Source organism: Macrosteles quadrilineatus, unplaced genomic scaffold, assembly GCF_028750875.1.
Source record: "Macrosteles quadrilineatus isolate MER2022 unplaced genomic scaffold, UCM_ALF_1.0 Scaffold_1__1_contigs__length_201487025, whole genome shotgun sequence".
Taxonomy (NCBI): domain Eukaryota; kingdom Metazoa; phylum Arthropoda; class Insecta; order Hemiptera; family Cicadellidae; genus Macrosteles; species Macrosteles quadrilineatus.
In genome coordinates, this window is record NW_026542594.1 from 170,620,803 (window position 1) to 170,645,818 (window position 25,016).

General features: G+C 33.7%; 1 protein-coding gene across 2 annotated transcripts in view; it reads left to right on the plus strand.

Moving 5' to 3' along the window:
* The first annotated feature begins 2,444 nt into the window (after nt 1-2,444).
* LOC128983178 (serine/arginine repetitive matrix protein 1-like) overlaps nt 2,445-25,016 on the plus strand; it is a 62,390-nt gene continuing 39,818 nt past the window's right edge. For both annotated transcript variants that reach the window (XM_054402364.1, XM_054402365.1), the window contains exon 1: nt 2,445-3,873. In XM_054402364.1, coding sequence (XP_054258339.1) covers nt 2,802-3,873 — 1,072 coding nt within the window. In that variant the 5' untranslated portion in view covers nt 2,445-2,801. The remainder of the gene's footprint in view (nt 3,874-25,016) is intronic.

Here is a 25,016-nt window from a genome sequence, read left to right on the forward strand (position 1 = left end):
TAAACATAGATATTTTTGTTTTGACTCTCCAATGTCTTTTAAGTATCTGAATAAACAAAAATTTGGCATTATATTTGAGTCAGAATATAAACAGTTTCAAACAATTATAAAACATATTTTCATTATCAGCATAGAGAGTGTAAACAGTAGTGCATTATACAGTATAACAATTTCGATACAATAAAACTAATGCTTTGTCCTTGATTAGTTTACGGATAAAATAACAGTTTATAAGGGATATTTAATACATTTGTCTTCACATTCTAATATTTTCAAAGATTTTCACACAAACAAAAAACAACAACGTAAACATAAACAATATAAGTAACAATTAATTATGAAGCAAGACCCATAAAATATCGCACAATGCAGTTTATCAACGTTAACGGAATGATCCGAATTTTTATCAGACATTACTTCACCATAACAATTGTTAACATTAACAATCATTAACTTCACTGGTTTGGTGAAATGAAATAATCAATGTGATTAACAATACTAAAACTTTTTACTCTATTGTTGTGTACTTACCTACTATAGGTTTTTATTTTGAGTTATAAAAGTAATTTTTCATTTCCAAGTTCTTTTGATAAATTGATAAGAAAAAATAAATTTTTACATTGATTTGGTCAATTTGGTCTATAATTTTATTATAACCAATACTTAAGTGGATGTTTTTTATTAAAAATATTTTGTCTCTGTGAAGTATTCAATCTTGAAAAGTTCAAAACCTTAAACCTATTCGGAAAACATATTTTATGTAACATTAGTACCAAACAACCGATAACTTACTCCGAATAACAGATTTTTATGGAGTAGTATTTACTTGAATGTATAGAAATTAAATGAAAAAAATAATATTATGAACTGAAAATTGTTAACTAACTAACTATAATTTCCTCCACTCTTTTAATCAAATGCTGGATGATTAAAATAGTTAAAAATAAAAGTTATAAAGAAATTCTTGTTTATAAAGACTTTACAGTTAATTTATTGAAAATTCCACGTGGACTATATAAGGAAATAAATGGTGAGTAGATAATGCAACATTTTTGAAGATAATTTCTGATAGGCCTACAACCTATATGTACCTGTATTATGCCAATGAATATAAGTAAACAAATAATCTATTGATGATATATATTTATTAATTATCTCAATGGCTACACCCTTTTTACTAAGACATAATAATAACAAGTTCTCATAATGATAGTATAATAGTTTCAGCAATTAAAACATAACCAAATTAATAATAAATATTACATAACCATAAAATTAAAATAACATGACTTATTGTTTTTAACAGCCTAATCAATGATAGATCATCAATAGCACAACGACAACAACTCACATTAATTTTATGAACATGTAATAGCACAGCTCTTTTAAATACTATGAAAACTATAAACAAAATAACAGTTAACAGTACAGTAATAAATACATATAGGCTATACAATAACAAAAATAGTCTAAACATAAATAAAATATACAAATGACAAAGCAACAACAGATCAAAAGTATATAGATATTTTTGTTTATTTACTAGTGACGATTCACTGACATTATTTTAACAACCCAAGTATTTGGGGTTTAAAATTTAATTAGTTTGCTCCTTAAAGACAACAAAAATATTATCATGTTGATTTTGCGTTTATACAGAAAGTTTGAAATAAATCATTCGATGGCGTAAATATGTTTATTTACCGCCATCGAATGATTATAACTTGATTAAACGCAACATCACCATAATTATATTTTTGTTCTCCACTATAGTTTTGATTCTCCGTTAAAAAAAAGCACTACCCTATCCTAGATTCAACTTTGTTCCCGCGTTATTCGTCTCTGGGGTCCAATCTGCGCGGGAAACCTAACAACTTCCCTCCGCTCGCCACCCAGCTCGTCAGTTTATCATAAAATATGTAATAAGACGAAAATGTCCGATTACGCTTCGGAACCGGATTAAAGTCTAATTAAGACACTGGACGACCGACGTAATTAGACTATCGCCGTGACCGCCGCCAGCGCCATCTCGCCTCGGTGGTCTGCAATCGGCGACCAATCCATCAATATATCCGGACCCGTTACGCAGCCGATTACACTAAATTCAAACATAATACAAGTAATTAGGAGCGCCGTGACAGAAATATCGGCAGTCGGTAATTAGTGATGTAGCGCTTATAAAGTAAGGTTAGCGGCGAGGCGGCGAGGCGACCGACAAAGGAGAGGTGGCGCAATAAAAAAGATATAACAATCAAAACAAAACATGAGAAACTCGTTTGTGCTAATGGGCGGGGCTAGAGACCCCAGCGTGCCGTGTGATTGGCGGGGATAAGTGGTCGAGAAGAGGCCACGCCCCCGCCCCTCCCCTAGCGCGGCGGTCGGAGGGCTTTGTAATTTATTAAGTGGGCACTCTCCGAGAGAGACAGACTGTCGATCCTGGCGTATTCTTTGTGGTGTTCGTGGCGTGATGTGAACCGCGTGGACTTTCCTTCAAGATTTATGTGATTTAATTTTGTGAGGAAGAAGTGACTTGAGTTTGTAGTGATCGCAGTGAGTTTTGTTACCGGTTTGGACGCTTCACCAGGTAAGACTACAACTGTTGTTTGCGGTGTAACCGCATTGTAGGTACGGGTATCTTTATAGCCACTGAACAGTCTACTGGCTTGTTCCAAGTGAGTTTATTGGGCTGTTGTGTTATCGGTGGTCGACCGCAGTTGTAAACGGTACCCTCATAGTTTAATGGACTTCCTGTATGGTAAAGTGTCTTGTGCGAGGTTCACTCGCGATGCGTTGCTGAAGACATGGCAACAGGAGGGCTTATAGACGAGGAAAACGCACTCGAGACTAGAGACGAACGTGCGAAGATGAAAACTTCAGGACTTTGTGTGAAAAACGGGTTTCCCGGTGAATTTAGATACGCCGAAGAATACCAAACTAGTCCGGAATCTTCAGAGGGTGTACGGCCACGGACGTTTTCTGAGGATGAAGATGAAATCAGTGTTGGAATCCCTTCTCCCGCACCTGAAAGGTTGGATGGGTACTCCGACGAAGACAGCTGTTTGAGAAGACCAGAGTCACCAATAATTTCACGAACCTCTTTTCGCGAAGAAAGATCTTCCGGAGACGAAGTCGAACAAAGCGACGAAAGAACCTCTTCTCTATCATCCGCCTCGACTACCATCCACTGCCGCCGACCCTCCAACACATGTTCCTCCGAAGACGACGGTGAGCACAGAGAAGACGAATACTTCAAACCCCTGAAGAAACTCAAGATGATGAAAATAGACAAAGTTAGTTACAGCATAAACAGATCGAAAACACCAAAACGAGTTCACAGACCACACCAATCTCAAAGTCCGAAAGAGTCAATTCCGAGAAGAGGCAGTTCAGAAGAATCATCAGGGTCGAACGGAGTGAAGTCTTTTTCAATATTGGACATTTTAAATCATAGGCCTTCGAAGGGTGTAAGATTAGATGATCCTAGAGAGACGGTGGTTCCTACTAGGATAGTCAGACCCTGGGACTACGGTGGTTTGGAGGACCCAGGTGCTTCTTGTATACCACCTCCTGCACATCGGGGGCTGATTCCTCCTCCGCCACCCTTACTGCTGGAGAGGTTTCATAGGGTAGGGCTGCATCAACACCTCAGGCCCAAGTCTGCAGACCTGTACGACACCTCTGCTTCCACCTGCAGCTCCTCGGGAAGATCTTCTACAGGAGGAAGTGATTGCTGTACCTCCCCCGACCTGCCCCCTCGGCGAGCTCAACCCCCGCAGAGGCCAAAGGGTAAACAACCCTCAGCATCACCTCTGGACGCGCTCTTCCAGATGACGAGCAAAACCTTCGAGGAGCTCAATGGCGAGGCTGGACCAGGTAAGACTATTTTCTGTTTATGAGGAGAAGGGTAAATTAGAGACTAGTATTAAAAATAATGAAATATATTTAAAACTATAGGCCATCGGGCCTTATTGATTTATAAGCATGTGTGCACGGTGCATAGATGTGGTACTGATTATTTTGTACGTGTCATTCTAAATAAACAATTTAAACTTTTAACAATGCAAACAATCTGTTTAAATGATTTAATCAACTTTGTAAGAGTTAAAAATAATTAGGTGTAATATTGTTTTGCTATATAATAAAGAACTAGCAGCCTTTTTAAATTTGCAGTACTAGTGTTAAATGCACCAATACAAGAAGATGTTGAAATGCATGGATAAAAATACTCATCGTATGCAAACAGATTCTAAAATAATGTTGTCACATGTTAGACATCCTATGTTCAAATATGTTTATACATTATTATAAAATGTCAAAAAAATGTACTTAGACGATTCTTCTCATTTATATATAATTTGTTTTAGTTTTTTATAAACAGCCGTTAAACATTGTATACCATAAATTACAAAATTGAATAATATAGTAAATTTAATTACTGATATAAATATATTACAAATATGACGATATAATAATCTTAAAATCTAATTTTAAAAGAATATTCAAATACCGAGAACTTACATTTGCATTTTAAATCATTGTGTAGGCTAATTTACCAATCCACATTTAATTGCCGAAATCAATACAGTATTTTCCCGTGTTTTAAATTAAGTTTGTCAATACAATTCGAAATTTCAATACATATTAAAATAGTTACAGTAAAAATTACATAGAATACTGTAATCGAAGTTGATGAATAATTAATAATCTGGATGTAGGGATGTGTAAAAATGAACATTTGGTATTAAAAATTAATATTGTCGCTGTTTTGGCCACAAAACGTGACGAATAAAGCATGTTTTATCTATGATTATAATAATAATAAATTTAGAAGCAGGGGTAAAAAATAATAATTTTCTAACTTAAACGTCTTTAGACTTTGATAAATAAGCGATGTAAGGGACCGAACTCTATTAAAGTTACTTTTATATTTAAAAACATATTCAAAAAAAATACATAAAGCCTTAATATCTTCAAGAAGATTAATATCTATCTGCCTTAATGTTCATATCACTGAATATATAATACTTTGCAGTATATCAGTCTATGGTCCAATGCAATAAAAAAATAATTTGATAAATGAATTGTCTATATTCGTTACACGTGTATGTGTTTGTGTTTACTAATATTACTTTCGTCATTTTTCCAATCTCAAAACTATAAATTTAACCTTAATAGATATGTTCACCAGTTAACTATTGCTAAGTCCCCGATATTATTAACAAAGATTAAATAGCAAAATTTTAACTACAAAAAAATAAATTAACACTCACGTGATTTACTTCAGAATCATATAGTTGACATCCACGCATCCACGCGTATTTAGATATAAAAATACAAATTAATTTCACACAATTATAACAGATATGTATACCTGCAATAGCAAATAAAGTTATAATTTTCTATTTTCTATTTCTATTTTCTCAATAATTTTCTATTTGAGCAAATAAAAAAAACCAATATTATCAATAAGAATTCACTGGCATGAACTGAACATGCTTCTGATTTAAAAAGAAACATTTAGTTAAAAATGTTTATTTACAAGCATTTAAAAGTCAATGCCTCGTTCTATAGAAGCCAATAAAAATGTAGCCTACATGAACAAACATACCCTATGTGTTGGTTCGCACTTTCACTCTAAAATTGGAGAGTGACATGAAACAGAGGAGTCAATAAAAATAAACAGTAATCAACTTATAGGCTTGAAGAAATTTACTGTAATATATTAGGGAAAAAACATTTAGTAAACATCCTACAAAATCTCTCATGAAACAAAAATTCTTACAATTTAGAATGACAAGTCTCATCGCACTATCCCAAGTCAATATACTTTGTTCTATTGAAGTCAATAAACGTCAACATACATCAACACACGTGGTGGAAAGGATTTTAATTTTGTCAGATTAATCATAGACCATCAAACTAACACGATTAGGCCTACTCCACAGGCTACCGAACAAAAGTCCAGATTCACAGGGGGCCTAACGACCGTACATCCCTAGTCAATTTGATCTAGTCAATCTGCCGGTCAAATGAATTTATTTTCCCATGCAGCCGCTCTCAGTTTTTGTCGCCGGAGAAACAAAAACATTGTTTTTCGCCCCCTCAAAGCCGCCGCCCTCAAAACTAATTGGAGAAGCCCGTCTGGCCTAAACAGATCCCGACCATGTCAAAATACGCATGGTGCTTGTTAGACATAGGAAATGTGTTGGGTTGACAACATGTTTATTTCGACCATGGACGGATAATAATTATTTTTGATTGATACTGTAACGGGTGTTTAAAAGATTTTAATTGTAAAATATTTATTGGCCAGTGGGATGTTTTCTTAGGGAAACTTTGTTTTAAGAAATGTTTGCAGAAGTACATAAAGGGAATTGTAAATCAGTTAGTAAAAAAAATTATTTTAACATTTTAGCTCGTTCACCAATAACTCTTTTTTAGAACCAATTTGTTCGAATTTCAGCGTTCTACTATTTATATCAAAATATTATTTACACCACTGTACTTTATGATTTATTTAACCAGCTGATTTAAAGTGTGAAAACTATAAAATCTGCTTATTAGAAATATTAAAATTAAATTTTAATTTGATAAAATTGTCCCAACTACAACTAGAACTAAATCCCACATTACACTACAAACCAAATAGTATGATGGATTATTTACAAAGTTTTCTTATTAAATATTAATGAATGGATTAAACAATGAACAAAATAATGAATAATTAAAACCATGAATGATCAAATATTATAAATACACCATTCATAAAGTATGTAACGCATTTTGATATGGACGAAACGAAATTGGTAAAAACAACATTAAATAAAAAAATTGTGAACTCTCTACAAATCGTAAAAAGTCTTAAATTAAAATCACTTAAGATTAAACTGAATAAATCAAAATAGTATTATAACATGATTGTGGAAACATTGGGAGAACCTTAGGAAACGAGTGAGGTGTTGAAAATGAGACGGTTTTGACAGCCCAAAAAAAGATTTGGAAATGGTCAAGTGATTTGGGAACAAGCTTAAGCCATTGATAGGGCTCGGTTTTCGACACCCTTTTGAGTTGCTCCTCGTCGACCGCATGTCAAAACACAGTTAATCCTGGCGGCGAGATCAAAGAAAACCCGGGACCGGGTCTTCAAAGTACCCGCGGCGGCGGGACCGGGCGCTGCATAGCTACACTGTAGTCAACTGCTTGTTTCTACCATGCTTTTACTATGGATACTACAAGTAGTCTTTTCTTATTACAAAATCTGAAGCAAGTGTTGGTTGGTGTGTTTTTCATTGGTTGTGGTGTATTTTATTGGTTAGCTTACTGAGTACTTCGATTCCTAAATGTTTCTTCCTAGTATTTTGAGATAAATTAACAGTGCGTGGATTAGTTTTGTTTTATATTAGAATAAAATATTTAACAATTTTATAGATTAATTCAGTTATTTTCCGTCATACTGCAGAAAAATCTGAGGTTGTCTATACATGCTTTGCAAGAGAAGCTCTTTATATATATATATCGTCACTAAGGCCTTAAGGGACACTTTCTGGACTAAATTTTAACGTTTTGAGAAAAAAATATTCTTAAGTCCCACATAGTATGTATTGAAAACAATTGTTCTGCTATAGTATGAAGAAAAATAATTAGCCTTAGCTTCATTTTATTATGTCTTATGTATATTTTTCATTTTGTTTGCCAGGACTGCATATTTTGTGGACGAAAATACGCTATCGTAGCACCTTTTAATATTACTGTGTTGTATTTTTCATCTTACGCTTTAGGCTCATATATCTTGAAAAAAGGATGGGCATGATAACTTTCCAATTAAAGATTACTCCCCTATGACAATATATTCCATGTGGTCATTTCAATTTACAGACGGTGCAGTCAATCAAGTAGTTTTTATCAAAAGTTGATTGTTGTGCCGTCAGTCGCTCTGTTTCATTAGACCAACCACTTTCTACGCAAATTGCTTCCCTCCAAAAACTACATTTATTTGGCGGCAATTTCTCCTTGATGTTTCGCCCACTTTCCAATTTTCTTTGCATTTGCAATAGTTCTTTCATTTGTCTTCTCTTTGTGGTGCTTATAAATTCGTGTCTCTACGACATAAGTGAAAACAAATTGGATGTTACCAAGAAGAGGCTGTGTTTATAAACCATTACTGTATAATATTTATTAGTTCTTTTAGTTATTGAATTAAGTTGGATAGGATTCTAGTTAGGTCAAATTTAATTTTATTTTGTGTGTCTGTCCTCTGGTATATTTTGAGTGCATTTTGATCATTATATTTATTTTTTGTCAAATCACTGTATTATAACCAAATCAACTCTCATCCTTTTTTTGACCAACGTGTAGAGAACATTGAAATATTACCCTAGAATGTGAGTAAACATTTTGTTGACATCTACGCACTCAAAAACCAGTCATTAAACGCACATTAAAACTTCACGGTTTAACTACACTTTGTTTACTTACAGAATCCAAAACAAATTAATTATGTAGGCTATTGAAATAAGTTCCCAAACGCGTAGTGACAATTTTACTCAGGATAAAATCAGTCGACATCAGCGTATTTAAACATACACGGACACGAATCACAAATAACCTTTAACCTTTGTATTGAAACGAAAATTTCATTTACAATATATGAAGTTAATGTTGAAGGATAAAATAATATAATAAAATAGGAACTGAAAGTGTACAATGTACAATGAAAATATTACCATCCGACGTTTAAACCTAACCCATAAAAAAGACTCAATGAAAATCAGGTTTTCAACAGGATTATATGTTAGCAGATATCTAGTAGAATATCATTTTAATCCAGATAAAAAACATTTAGTTGGCATTAGTGCATTAAAATATGAATCCGGACATGAAATACACATCAGGCAATGAGTACATAACTTTCTTGCTTCGGGTTTTACAAAAGGATGTTGATTCCTTCTTCAGAAAAGTCAATGATGTATCTGTATGTTATGTTATCTAGCGGGAGGGTCTTGTAATATATCTTCCCAATGCCGGAGACAGATACGGAACTAAATCCGATGCAGGTTCTAGATGGTTTATAACCTTCTAAGTCAGACTTCCTTATCCATTGTCTTGCAGTTGGTGCGTCATTTGAACACAGTTTTATTGTTGAACATTAATCGTTAAAGAAGAGTGCTTTGTCGGGCGTTGAAACGTCAAAGTACGCCGTTAAATCGTTTAATTCGATTTCGTCTTACATAACCGTTGAAATAAAATATAAATAGCTATCGTATGAAATTCATTTATAAAGTAACGTAGGCCTAATTTTTTTTTCATTTGACCGAAATAGAGAATAATACTCGTTAAGGAACTATATATTTTCTCTACCTCCCATTTAGATTAATTCATTTAAACTCATTCCCAATATTTAAAATCTTCTTGGTTATGTCATAGCCTTTATTTCATTTCATATCTTTATGGACCGCAATGGTAATTGTATAAACAGTATATTTTATAAATTGGGAGGTATAGACTAACAAGAAGACAATTTTAAATGTCTTCCATGATTTGGTTTTGCGTTATTCCATGCAAGCCTTTTTAGGTGTATTTATTAAATCATTTATGCATCGATTAAAGAGTTTTAGAACTACGCGACTTCAAAGTTGCATAATGTAAACTAAACTCTGATAAGAAATTTCAATTTACTTTAGCAATCCGTCCATCCGACCACCGCGTCGTGGAAATTCTGGAAATATACCGAATATAAATTTAGTCATATCACAGTTTTATGTCTCATGTGTTTACGAGAGTTATGATTGCTTTCAATGAAAACAGCAAGAGTTTAATAATGTCTAAAAATTGTCTAGAAATCTTTGAACTGTAAAACATGTAATGTACAGCAGTTGATGTTTTTAAGTCATTATTAAAGAAAGTTCACGTTTTATTTACGTTTCTCAAATGTATTCTGCAGGTTGAAACAAATCAAATCGGATACTTATAACGTATACGAATGGTGATGCTTTTATCTAAAAAATATGTAGTGCTCTACGATTTATAGTGAAACCAGCTGTAGAAAAAATAGTTTAGAAGGACTTTTTCTGGGTTTTTGGGCAATGTGAAACAATACATTTTAATACCTAAGTTCGAACCAAGTTCTAAGCAATTGAATGAATCATGAAATATTGTAGTCCTTAGGCTCTTTAGCATAATGACCGTGCAGTGAGTCACTACCCAATATATATACCTCAGCCAGCATCGCCCGGGATATTTTCAATTTCACATCCAGATACCACAATACATTATCAGCCGGAAGATTGGCTAGTAATTTTCGCCGAAATCTAATCGGTAATTTGGTGTTTAAAAGAACCTTAAAGTCCCACAATCATTAGTTATGAAAGTTGAATAGTACGAGGACTTTTGTTTTGCGGATTTGCCGCGCGAACCATTAGTTGTCGCCCGCTGCGAGGGGAATTGTCTCTAATGATCAGCTGATCGATTGTTGGGTTATCAGCTGACATAAATGGCGCGAAACTCGTTATGTTTGACGCTATTGTTGTGAACCGTCCACTTGATCTATGCCGCTCGCCGACTCAACTTGAAGATGAGCTCTTGTAATTGAAATATTTTTTTAAATTTTTAGGATCTGATACAAAAGTGTAATTGTTGAATGCGAATGTGATTAATAAGTTTTGTGTGTTGTAGCCAACAAAAATACATCAACTTCTATTAATGACATGTGTGGATACTAACAGGGTAGACGTAAGCTTGAAATTTATAGGCAAAAGCCAAATTCTTTAGATCAATTACCTTCCACAGAGTTAGTGATACCTCCAACATTATATTTTCTCTCATAAAAACAGCTCTCATAGTTGACAGGAAATAAATTATGCAATGCAATACATTTTCAGTTTCGGATTAAAGAAATTGGACAGCATCGCGATCTCATTGGTGTTTTGAACCATCTCTATATAGTTTTAACGATTATACTTCCAGTTTTCCTTTTAAATCTGACGAAAAACAGTTTTAGCGTTTGGGAGGAACGTATATTCTTGTAGAGATATACGCACGCTTGACGATTAGTGAATTGTATTAGCAACTAGTTTTTGACATTACTAAGAAGCCATTTTCAGATCACCAAAGAGGCATAATTCACTTTAAATAAAACTAGTCGTCAGACCTTAACGATTAAATAAACTATCATACTGCGTTTGACCGAAAAATCCATAAAATTTTTATAATTTAACTGTAAATGTTTGTTTACAACAAACGCTGGTTGAAAATAAAAGCAACTTCGCAAATGTATCGATAAATATTCAGTCGTTTTACTTCACAGAATTGTCATATTCTTTATCAAGGCCTATTTTTTATGTTAGTAGAACCTAGTCAGTAAACTACATTGACATATAACAGATGTTCGCATACTATTTCATGACAGTTAGTTTCAAACCACCTGTTTATATTTGATTTTTACAACACCTTGTGGTATTAATTTAAATCCTCATTTTGAACAAAATCCGTTAAAAAACACAAATCACGCAGTAACTATTTTGCTGTTGTTTCCAATCAAAATCGCAGCTCCAGAGGTGCGGAAACACCTAGAAGAGAAGGCGCGACCCAGTCGATGTTTTCAGCACGGTCTGTACTCGCTGCACAATAGCAAGCCGGGAAGGTTATGAAGTTATTAAGCGGGCAGCAAGTCGGCGTCTTTTGGACCACACACCTCAGCTTCCAATTAGGCGGTGTTGCTCTTTCATCTTGCCGCCAGAGTCACTGTACCACCCGTCCTGAAAACATCGGCGCGAGGCACTACGACTGCGCACTGATGCCTTTTGGTTGCTACGCAACGCTCGGGCTGCGCAGTACATTGCTGGCTTACTGTACGTTTGCTTAACATTAGTTTTGATTAAATGAAGTATTGTTATAATTATGGGTTTGATAACATGTTTGGTTTTTTTCAAAATTACCTTTCTCTACTGTAAAAACAGTTCTCAATAAGATTCTATTTTGGAACAATTTGTTGTAAATATTAGTTGGAAATAATTAGTTCAGTGTTGTTAAAAGCATGTAGTTTAAGCTTAGATTTGTGTTTTTATAAAATGTTAAATATTTTGTAACATTTTGAGTTATATAACTTTAAAACATACATAGTTTACTGAATTTTTGTTCCAGATCTACATTAGTGGACTGAGCATAGTGTATGATACACATAAAATAAAATTTACTAATGGAGAAAGATTAAATTTTGTAATTATTTAATGTAATGCTGCACTGATTAATACCGTGCTACTGTTGGCGACTACAATATTTTACAGTGGTTTGTGAAGACACATATTAAATATTCTTTATGTTGAGTACACATTGATTTACAAAATTTTATCTGAATATAATCATTGAGCAAATTAGTTTAGTTTAATTTAATTGACGGCTATTGAGAGTTGAGCAAAAAAGAAGCAAATTTCTGCACAATCAAGCAAACAAAAACTGTTTTGATTGTCAGTAGCAATTACCAAATGTTGTTTGAACAATAACAATTAATTATAATGACTTATTTTCAATCCTCAATTAATCCTGATTCTATTTAAAAATATTTGTCTATAAACGTTTACATATTATATAAATCAAATAGTTAAAACCCCTAATTTTGGGGGTTTTACAGTAAGATATTAAACAGCAAACAAAACCCCCCAGCTCAGCATGCCAGGTCTAGTGTGGGTTTAAATCAATATTGTATGGTGTATGGGGAACCGTATATCATTTATAGTGTAAGTTACAAAAGTGACATGCCACTATGGCATACATGCAGCCTACGCTCATACCGGGCCGCCGAGCATGCATATGCATGTACTGCATGTGTGGTCTTGTTAACTAGACGACTGTCTAAACCTTCAAACTAACTATATTGATCTAACATTGAGCCTACGAGGCGTTTGCTTTGCTTTTAGTTAATACTTTATTCATTATCTCTATATTTTATTGGTTGAACTCGCTCTTTTCAGTTTAGTAGCTTGAAAACATCTAAATAATAGAAAATGAATTTTTAATCTGATGGTTTAATATTTTAACATCATATAAAAAAATATTTATGTAACGCCAAAAATTAGTACTGTTGATTTTGGACGTGTTTCTGTTCTACTACAGCATTTGGTATTTTCAATGTTATTCAAAAGAACAATTTTCTAAATCTAAAAGATAAGAAATTTATGTAAAGACTGTTCAATTTTTCTCTTGTATCGCCAGTAGTTGGGTTTACAATTTTTTTTCTTATGAAGATTTTCTTTTAATGTACAGTCCTTAGAGTCGGTCTTTTGAGTCGGTCACTTTCTGACTCTTCATAATGAGTGTTCTCTTTTTCCTGCATCATAGTTGCTACGAAAGTTAATTTTTAGTACGTTTGTCTACTTCAATATTTATAAATTACTATGCAAATTACAATAAATTATTTGTACTATCTTGTAAAGTGTAATATAAGGCTTTATTAAAAAATCATTTATGAACCTGTTCTTTTTTATCGTAAATTAAAGACAGATTTTTCTTTTATTTGTGATGTGACATAATATTTGCGTAAAAGCTCCCTTACTTAAAACTTTAAAAAACTGTAAGTACTTCTGTATTTTAAGATCCAATTAAGTCTAAAAATATTATTTCACTAGCCTGGCTGACAATTTAAAAATTCAACACAATTAATTCTTCAATTAAGAAGTCGATTTATGTTCTCAATCCAAACAAATCGTTTTAATCGTAGAACACTTGTATTCATTTTAATTGCGTTTGTTAATTGAAGAACTCCTAATCGCACGGGTCTTTAATTGAGGGAGAATAAACGAACGTATTGTAGGAAATGTTTGGTTTTCTCTTCCAAAAGCGAGAACGGAATGAAGCTAATTGATTCTGTGTGATTTAATGGTTCATTTAATTATTGGTTGATAATTACCCCGATTCTTGTTTGTTGTGGTCTGCTACAGCCAATTTAAGAGGTCCATTAAGTTCATTTAGAATCTGGGGTACAAAGAAATTAGTTGACTTGAATCATGCAAACATATTCCAACTATGTTGTTGTGTTTTGCATGACTCTTCCATTATCATTCCTTAAAATATAGTATGTCTTTTAGCTGATTTGTTCTTGTTGTGTGAATTACTATGGGTTCATTATATTATCAGAATGAATCAAAAAATATTTTCCAGTCAAGCCAAATAATCCAATTAAGCTAAAATTCTACTGACAAGGTTCCTAAGTTTAAAAAATCATTTTTATAGTTTGTTTAAGAATGGATCACTAATTTGAATGTTATGACATTTTTTCATAATCTCCAGTTGAAGTTTGATATATTGTCTCAGCATTCATTTATTGTAAAGTAATTTTATTGCTGCTCTATACAAAGATGTTGAAAAGTTAACAGATTTTAGTGAGTTGGTTTAAAAGATTGTAAGACTTCTTAAAACCGATTATCTGTCTGACAGTTCTCGCTTTTCAATCAGTTAGTCGCCGGTTCAATCCCCAAATAATTACCATTTGTATAACTTGAAACTGTACCCAGTGCTCTAGAATACAGATACGTCAAGAAAAAAAATACACCAGTAAAGTAACAGCCGATTTTATATCACCACTAGAAAATACATCTCATTCACTTCACACTATTCTGCATTGTATATGAATTAAAATTAATGGCGAAGGTGGTTAGGTGGTAATTTGGTGATCATGCAATGGTGATGATGATATCGATAATATCTGTCAAAAAGCTTTAAATAATTTCCTAACCTGGAGGCTATTTGCATGTTTTCGTAATTTTACACTATTGGCAGGAACACAATAACTCAACGATAAAATGATGAATATAAATTTCAATAATTAATTCGGAAAAAATTATTTTTTAAATACTCCCGAGTACGAAACCACTAAACTACACAGCTTCACTTCACTCCTCATTACAAACTATATTAACCGATCTAATAGAACCCGATAGTAATCGAATCATCGATAACATATCGATCGCCAATCTCGACTTTCAACAGAAGCGGTGTCACGCACTTTGATGCACGTCTGGCCTTATCAGCTCGGCTAAATGTTATCAGCACATCACAGTTCTAATTACTAGGGTAATTGTAGCCTGCAAAACAGAAACACGAAACTGAAAAATGTAAATAGCACGACACACGGATCGTGGCGTCATTATATGTAATTGTGTAATTTGCTTGAAGAGTTAAAACATCAAACAGTTTTGGAAAACTACCCGGTGAAAGATTTGTGAATACTTGAAATATATTGTTGAAGTAGATAGATTGTTAAGTCGATTTAGTGTGACAATTTGGCAATGATTGCTTTGTTCGTTTTACCTTTATTATGTAGAAAACTTGTAGTTCGACAAAGTTGATTCAGTAATGAATTTTGATTAGTAATATGGGAATTTCACAAGCCGATCATAAAATAAAATTTATTAAATTTATTTTTTTACCTGAGTAAAATACCAAGAGACCGTACCAATTAAGATAGTCGGCATACAATTAATCTTACAGGCAAAAATTAGTTATACAGTTATATTTTTGGCTGAAAATAATACTACTATTGACTTTGGATGCTGCAAGTAAAATTGTAATACTACTCTAAAATCTGGAAACAAAACTGTTTTGACAAAGGCTGTTATATTAGGTTGCTTTTGAGTGCACCGATGACTATTCAATGTTTTCATACTTTTTAATTGCGTAAGCAATTATAATCTTTTGCTTGAGAAGAGAACAAGCATTTACAATTAAAACTTTGATAGCATTTAAGTTTATGGCTTTAAATCAATCTGCTGAAGTTAATGAGATGACAATAAAAATTACCATTAAAACGTAGAACAAATCAAAGGGAACACAAATATTAAAATTGTCACCATTGCTAATGACAAATAATGTATAAGTGAATATATTTGTAATGCAAGAATTTTCAACTGTATTTGAAATCAACAAACCCCACCATATTTTAAAACCTCGCCTAATCCTGTCTTTGAATTACAATTTTTTAACTCGAATAAAGATTGGTAGATTTATGTTCACGATGAAAACGATTATTCAAAGTTCAGACGTTCAGTGTATTTTATTTTATTTTTTTTCTAACCACAATACATTACAGTGGATGAATATCGGTATCCATTCGATTTGTTTGAGGTAAAACAATATTTTCCGTACTCGGAAGAAGTTGTTCTAAAATGTGAACGTGACTGCAATATTAGGGACGAGAACCACCTCTCTCTCTCTAAAAGCCCTCCAAAATGCCAGCCTTTACCTATAAATCCCGCCTTTCCTGGGCATCAATTCCTTTCGCCGCTGAATTAGCGTTACTAAATACTATTAATGATATTTATGTTTATGGGGGGTCCTCGTGAATTATTCATTGGCCAATTATTAAGTACGCTATTATTTGCCCTGTACGTTTATTGGCCCTTACCTTCTCCAACGGACGCCTGTTGGATGATTGTTGCTATCTCGTCATCTAATTCATGTAAATTACATGCGAGGACTTCCTATGTTCTGGCGAGGAGTCGAATTGCCATTGTTTTCTGGACTTCATGGTCAAAACTTGTGCCTGTTTGGATTTCTTGATTTGGAAGAGATTGGATGTGAAGATTCAGGCTACGAAGAATTAGAATTATTCATTGTTGATGTTGTATTGTATCTGGGAAAGGCTGAAATTTTTAACACTTGTTCATGGTGTAGGTTTCTTGATTTAGAATAAATTCAATTTGAAGATTTTTTGTCAAGAATGAAAATAAGGTTTAATTTAACGTTCCGACTGAATTGGACTGATATATTTTCCATTGACTCGATGGCCAAACATTGTATTAATCCACAGTTGTGTGGGTTAATTTAAGCACCAACAACAATCTCATCTGCTCTAACAACTAACTTGTAACAACAACAGAAAATTAGCTGCATCAACACCAATCTTAGCTGCACCAACAACAATCTAATCTGCTCTAACAACTGCCTTATTTGTAACAACAACAGAACATTAGCTGCATCAACACCAATCTTAGCTGCACCAACAACAATCTAATCTGCTCTAACAACTAGCTTAGCTGCCCTCTGTCCGTATCAAACACTATCTAATCTGCCAATACATAAAATATTTTAGGAAAAACTTGTCAAATTTGAAAACCATCCTACTTAGGTCCAATCGTGTGATTATCAAATCTATGGTTTCAGAATCCTAGCCCACCAATCTCACGGCTACTTGACAACCAAGTGACCGCTAGAACATTCTCCCGCCAGTTCACACGGTCGCCCGCCAAAGCCGCCGCCACCGCGACCGCTAAGCACTCCCATTTGACCGGTAACCAGAAAACCGTGCGTCTATTTCACGATGGCTGGTTAGCCTCGGATTTTACTTTTGTTTCGCCGCAACAAATGGTTCAACTGGTTCCCGCCTCTGAACTGTATCGAATCTTATTGTAGAAGCCGAGAAACAACTCTACCTCCGACTCTATCCTTCACTCTATCTCTAACAGAAAATTGACTTTTCAACCTGGTGGTGGACAAAAACATAAATATTTGATAATTTGGATTAGTTCTTAGTCTATTTTGGTTGGATATAATATCTTTCCTGGTTAATTAAGGATTTACAGAAGAGCTTCTTGGTACCTTCTTCGGTATCATCGTATAAAATACCTCGACCCAGGATAATATGATTAGAACTTTACTACCATTTAAGTAAGATCAGCTGAGCCGAATATCTTGATACTTCCTTGTCAGATAAACCACATCAACGGAAAAATCAATTCAAACACCTATTTAGGAAAATATTCATAACAAACACACTAACACACTCGTTGTAATCTGTAGCATGCTTTATCCAAAAATATTGTTTCATTTGTGTATTTAAAAATACTTTCTTAGCAGTAGTAGCCTACAAATAGAGAGCCAAGAGATTTCATTCAATTGCCCGTAAGTGACCTCAAAGCTATACAGGTTAGCTCACTCTATTTTGCACTCACTCTACATTCATATTAAATTCAAATTACAAAAACGAAATGCGTCGCTGTTTCAACAAATTAATTTTATGGGGTTTCACAATATCTATATCTATAAAAGAGGAAGTGTGTATGTATATACACTATGGACTCCGAAACTGCTCGACAGATTTTAATGAACCCTTCAGGCTTTATTAAGCTTTATCAATGAATACAAACCACTACAGTGGTTTGTATTCATTGGCTTTATTCAAGGATGGTTTGTGTGAAGTTTGGTGCAGATCCGTCAAAATGGCTCCATCCCAGTGGCTCTGGAGTTTCCCATGTTAACCTTATGAGTACTCATATTTAAATTAAATTAAAGAATCTTAAGAGCTGTTTCAACTATATCTATAAAAGATTTTATTCTGTTTTATTCTGCATATACAATTTTATTCTGTTATGTTCAATAGCATTACAAATTTATAAGATTTGCAAACAGGCTGCAGCACTATTAATTGTTTAAATTTATGACAACAGCTAATTTGAACCAAGCCGCAACAAAAAGCTGTGGTACAAAAATGAGACATTTGTTGACATTTGAACGAAAGACGGGTACTTTGCTATTATCTAATAATTTCTCAAAAAGTCCTGTAAAATTTATTTAAAAAATTAATCCACAAATCCATAAAGCCCGAAGAAATAAAACCCCGACTACCTCTTGAAAATAAACATCATAACAACAAGGAAGTAAGATTCAATTTCGACACCCCTGAAAGTACACTGTAATTCAAACAACAAAAGAGCCAACATTCGGAAGGATGGTTATAGACTTTTAAAAGATTGTAGGGTCGTGTAATGTGCTATAAAATGTAAATCTCGATGATGAAGGCGTCAACATAGAAGCACCTGCATTTGGGTTTATGATCCTCTAACATCCGTCCAAACAGCTCCTGGTTCGGTCATTTACATACCACTCCTATTTTAGGGTTATAAATGGTTTTATGATTTGCTGTAGTTTGGTTAAGGTAAATTTCATTGCCGGTTTCCAGAAGAGAACTTGGTTGGTTTTGTAATGTGTGTCTTATTCTGTATTCTGGCGATTTCACATTGCAGTATACTGTATTGTTTGTTTTAAGACATTTTAGATTTGATTCAGTGATTTGCTTGGTTCCTTGGAAATGAGAAACACCACACATGTTTCAAACGTTGGGATTGTTTTCCATAAAACCTATTTATGTTTCAGCTATGAATAGAGGATTATAGATATCAATTGAGGTTCATTCTTATTCTGGATTCAACGTCATATTTATTCGTTTGACTACCAATCAACCATGCTATATTGCATAATGTCGTCGATGGATAGTGAATATAGACCAGGGCTTGGACAAGACCTTTAAAAGAAACATGAAATCAGCCAAAAAACCATGCACAATGTCAAATAAAATAAACCAATTATATCATATATTATAACTTTGGATAAATTTGTGATTGCAAGCTCACCTTTTAAACTCCTTCGACTCAACATCAACTCATAACATAGCAAAATATACACTTTGTTGTATATGGTTCGTGAAGATAAAATAATATACCTAAAAATGAAGCACCAAATCAAATCACTGTAATAATGTAGACTGAAAATTCTAAAATGCACTAGTATTAGTATTTGCTCTAGTGATTAAATTTGTTTTAATATATGGCAGAAATTAGAACTTACTTATGTGTTTTACACTCAAAAACTTGCACTATATAATTGTTCAAACAATACGTGCAAAAATACGATTTAAAACACGATCACCGAACTAGTTATGACTGATTCGCTTGTTCAGAGTCACAGCTGTTAATGGAACAGCTGATAGTGTCAGCAACAATCAATTACATCCATCAGCTGATCTACCAAACAGCTGACTTCTGATGCATCGCCATTAGTATCGGTTTCGCTAACTCGTTTTGTAATTTAGATAGTTTCAGTTTGTTTCCGGTAACGTGTGAAATAAATTAGCTCGGTCGCTCAGTTTCTAATTAATTACAGTTCGCTAATTCATTTTGTTTACAAACCTAATAAGTGTCCATTAAGTTCTGGATGATTAATTGCTAAATTAAGCAGATGCAAAATTAATAATTCATAGAAGCGATACCATCTTTGTAATCAATATTGATGTATTGGGTGGTATAAATCAATCATAAAATCATACTTTTTCTAGTAGTTTATTATGTAAATTTAACACCTAATTTTTTAGACCAACAGAAATCTTTAAAACTTAGGGACCAAAAATACATTACACTGAAATCAAACCCTCGAGAACTTGATTCCAGGGATTTTGTAGATTATTAGACTACCTAATGGAAACCCCAACTTGTAAATAGTTCAGAAATTACATTTTGAATATTTTAAAGGACTTTTTAATCCATCCTAGTAATCTTAAGTGTTCTTAGATATTTTAAAACTACATTTACGTGCACATTTGATGATTTAATATGCGTTCACGAAGGTTTGAATTTCATATCACTCCAAAACTTTTAAATCCTCGTTTGAAATTGTTTATCACGGGTATATGTGTTGCCATGCCTGCAATCCCGATATCGTTTCTAAGTAGATAGGTTTCGTGTTTTAGACGTGTGCGTGTTTAGACTTGTTACACGTGTTTTACGTGTTGTAGTGTTGAACCCTTTACACCTGCTGCGAACACATTATGGCGGACTGTTACACTTTTTTGCAGATATCAGAGTGTTAAAATAATACAGCCATATCTGCACGTTTTTACGTATATAGATATCAGTGAGATAAAATAAAGCAATACATTATGTTGTATATATTTCATTTGTTTACTTTTAGTAATAAAAATCAAGCCATGTTTTTTCCACAGGGCCCACCTAGGAAAGGTTCATTTAAAAAAAAATTATTGTGAATCCACATTGTAATATTTTGAATATAGAAAAAACCGATTATTATTATCATTAACGACACAGTTACATAAGTTGCTTTCAAAGTCTGATGGATTTTGGAAACGTTCCAATACAGTACAGATAGCACCGATATCGGTAATATAAAGTCACACCACTATTTATATGCTTGTTGCAATGCCTCGTAGATATCGGAAACGAAATAATACAAGCAGGTTGGTTAACCATTTGAATTATAAGAATATATTTGTCATGTTCGTTCTTCCATGAATAAAAAAAAATAATAATAATTAACATTGTGGCCTTTTGGGTTTCCATGCTAGTGACAAAATATATAAAAAGAAAAATGGAAGGATTTTCAATCACATGTGTTTTATTTGTAGCGTGGGGTGAAAATAGACAAGTCTGCACATTACATATTTTTGTTGAGTATTCGACCATTGAACGACCTCTAGTTATAATATTAACGTGGTTTATCATAATGCTGGTCGCTCCTAAATTTTTAACTTTTACTCTTGTTATGAACTGCTTTGATAAAAACCAAATATTTCACCTGGACAATCTCTTGGTTTGTAAGTTTTCTGTGATTTGTGTTATCTTTTTAATTTAAGGGTGAACAAAACCAAGAGGACGTTTCGTCTTGGTAACTTTATTTGACGTTCACCTTTTGGTTTTTAAACTATCATCGTTGGAAATCCTTTAAGCAGGCGTTACTAAAAATCTAAATATAGATTAGCAGTTTAAATTGACGTAATGAATAAAATTCAAACACGATTAGCTCAAGAAAGAGTTAAAATATTGTTTGAGATATAACTAAAAAAAAAAAATACATAAACGAAGTTTCGTTGAAGCGTAACTAATCCAAAATCAAAAGCCACACTTGTCCAAATCAGAGAGAAATCTAAAGAATGAAACTCCAACTCATCATTTGAATATCAGGTCTGAGTTGCGCAATGGTCCCGTTGAAATCATCTGTTTAATTCCGTGACCGCGCGGCGTCAAAAGGCGGGTATTATGTGTCATTTGCGCGGGCCAGAGGTGAGCCGGCTACTTGTATCGCTTATTAATAGCAGCCGGAGTTAGAGTTGGAGCTACGAGAAATCGATAGCTGCCAACTAACAACACGCACTGGCTAAACTCAATTGAAACTTGTCCGGTGAAGTTTTCGTTGTCGGGTTCATAATTTTTAATAACTGAGGTGATTTAGTAATATTTGAGGGCTCAAACATCTCTTTGAGTCCTAATACTGTTAAACTTATCTTTATTTGACGTTAGGAAAAACAGCGCGACTGTTTGGTACTGATTCCAAGTGTTATTCTTTTGGGATTTTCGGATCAGCTGTTCAAAAGCGTCCAATTAATTCGATATGGCTTTAGCTGCGATACCGTAATAGCAATAATGAACAACATTAAGCTTAGATTCTAAATGTTTACATGTTCGGAAATGGTGTAACTAACCACTGTACGCTTTATTTTAACTTTTTTGAGTAAATAGGCCTATTAGTTCACGAGCGAATCTCAATTCCCAAAGTACTTAGGGGTACCAGAAATTAGTAAGCAAATTCAAGCAAATGTCTGTCCCAAGACACTAAACATAAGCGAATTAGAGGCAAGTTGGGTGGTAAACAAAATAGTGTACGATACTGCTGGACGACCACGTACTAAACGGTGGCAAATATTCGCTAAGCTTGTTCACTACAGCAAGGTATAGTGAAAGGGAACTGCATCTAAACTCAACCATCAATCAATAGACATTATTTAGCCCCAGAGCTGGAATTGATGACTATATTATAATTGTACAATTACCTGGTCACAGCTCTGTAGTTTCCGTATATATAACGGCCGTTTCGGCATCAAAATGTCATCTTCAGATACATCCATCCACCGGATTTGGCGTCGTCAAACTTGATACACACTAACACGATAACAAAAATTTAAAAGTCAGCGCCACATTAACATTTTAAACGTCAGTATGAGTCAGCTTCCGTACTCGGCGCGACAGGCCTGTCTCTCGTTTATGTTTTAAATGTGTGTTATCGTGTTACGTGTGTGTATCAAGTTTGACGACGCCAAATCCGGTGGATGTATGTATCTGAAGATGACATTTTGATGCCGAAACGGCCGTTATATATACGGAAACTACGGAGCTGTGACGAGGTAATTGTACAATTATATTATTGTCAACCATCAAGTTGATCCGTAGCAAAGTAGTCACTGTAGTTATCCTATGGATGTGTACCTGGGCTGTGATATCACCAAAGAGCCACTAATAGAAGCCTATTATTCGCCAATTATCGTGTTGGCGAGTTTTACTATTGGCTCTTGTTACAGGTTTGCAACTATTTCGCTCTAACTGCTCCCGTAGAGCTCGTCGTTCACTTAATTAAACCAACGCGGTTGAATGCTTTTACCAGAAATCCCAGAAATCGAACATTTTTAATTGGTCTGTTTGTTATACGATCATATGTGATTTGTCTAATAGTTATTGGTAATTTCGAGGTGAGGGATCGGTCAAAATCCTGGTTTTATATTACTACAGTATCTAACGTGGACTTATTGTTTGAGCATCATTCATTTATAATCCAACTACAGAGGGTCCGGGCCAAAATTGTATCAATATGTTATTAAATCCCTAATGATTTACACTTTTCCTAAACTTGGCTCTTAAACATGAGTAAATTTAAATTATTTATTGAAATATCTATATGTTACAGGTTATATTTTGATTGTGATTCATAAATTCATGTGCAACTGTGTTAATGACAATAACAATTTTTCGTCTTCTACAAGTTCACCATGCTACTGATAATAGAATTTTTAAATTAAAATCCCCTGAGCTGTTGGACATAGTTTAGGACTAAATTACGTACGCAATTCCGTCACGTAAATAATACATATATGTCAATTGAGGACATGTTTTGGCATTAAAACACCATCCTCAGCTTCAGGTACATATGTAGAGTTGATCAGTAGTTAACGTCATCAAAAGGTAAACAGCAAGAAACGGCACGAAAAAAATTACAAATAAATACATGGAACAATAAAACATTTAAACAACAGGCCGGTACTAACAAGTTTTTAAGTTTAGTGAAACAAGTTTAAGGCAGTATTTGCGAATCATATAATACTGTAGTAAGTTTATAAATTCTATTTAATGTTTTCGTTCCCTTTTCTTGATACTGTATGGGAAACAACATTTTAGCACCCCCTTTGTCCTGCCGTCGGTGTTAGATTTACCACCAACGGTCGTCGGTTGTAGGGGATAGTGTAGTCAATCAATCAATTACAAACGTCGAAGTCACTAAACGCCAGCTCATCAAATAATCAAATACCGTGTATTCACTCAGTCGTATAAACTCGATAATGGTGACTAATGGAGAAAATTTAATAAAACACCATGAGCAAACACTGTAACAAATCCGTTCAACGCGCCCCTACTAGCGAGTGCGAGTGTGTGAGTCATAATCCATGTGTGTGTAAACTACTGCAGCTGTGTGCGTAACTTATGTTTTTTCTGCACCTGTTTCATTGTTGTGTACAACATAGAAGAGATTACTAAATAACGGGTTCAAAAAGGTTATAAATATGAATTACTCACGTAAATGTCAACAATGCAACAATTTAACAGCTGATTCCAAATAGTAATAACCAATGTTTGAAGGTTAAAAATTGCACACGCCCTTTTGAAATAATTTACTTCACAAGTACCTTTGGGTATGAATAAAACCATACATTCCATTTCCATGTTAAACTTATATGTAAGGTTGTAACCTGTTAACAATAAGATGTTTAAGGTATTTGTAGTAAAATTTATCTTGACATACAAGTTGGTGCTGTTCAAAGAACTATCTTTGTCTCAAAAACAAAATTAAATTTTCAACATTAAAATCAATTTTAGTGGTCACAGAATGTTTTATAATAAAGAGATTACACATTTAAGAAAAGGCATTTAAGTTTTGAAAATTTGACATCTTAATGATATTGTTAAATACAAACAAAAAACTCTATTATTATTTACCAGATCTTTTCAATAATAAAAAAAAATCCCCTTAAAAAATAAACTCTGACAAAAATTTTCACCTACTAATTTTACGTTTCGATTAAGGTAATAGTTATGCCAAAAATTCAACTTATGTTCATAATTGGTTGTTACCGTTTTATGTTTCTTGTGCTGTAACAAAAAATCATTTTATTTGTACCCCTATCAATTTTAACTACT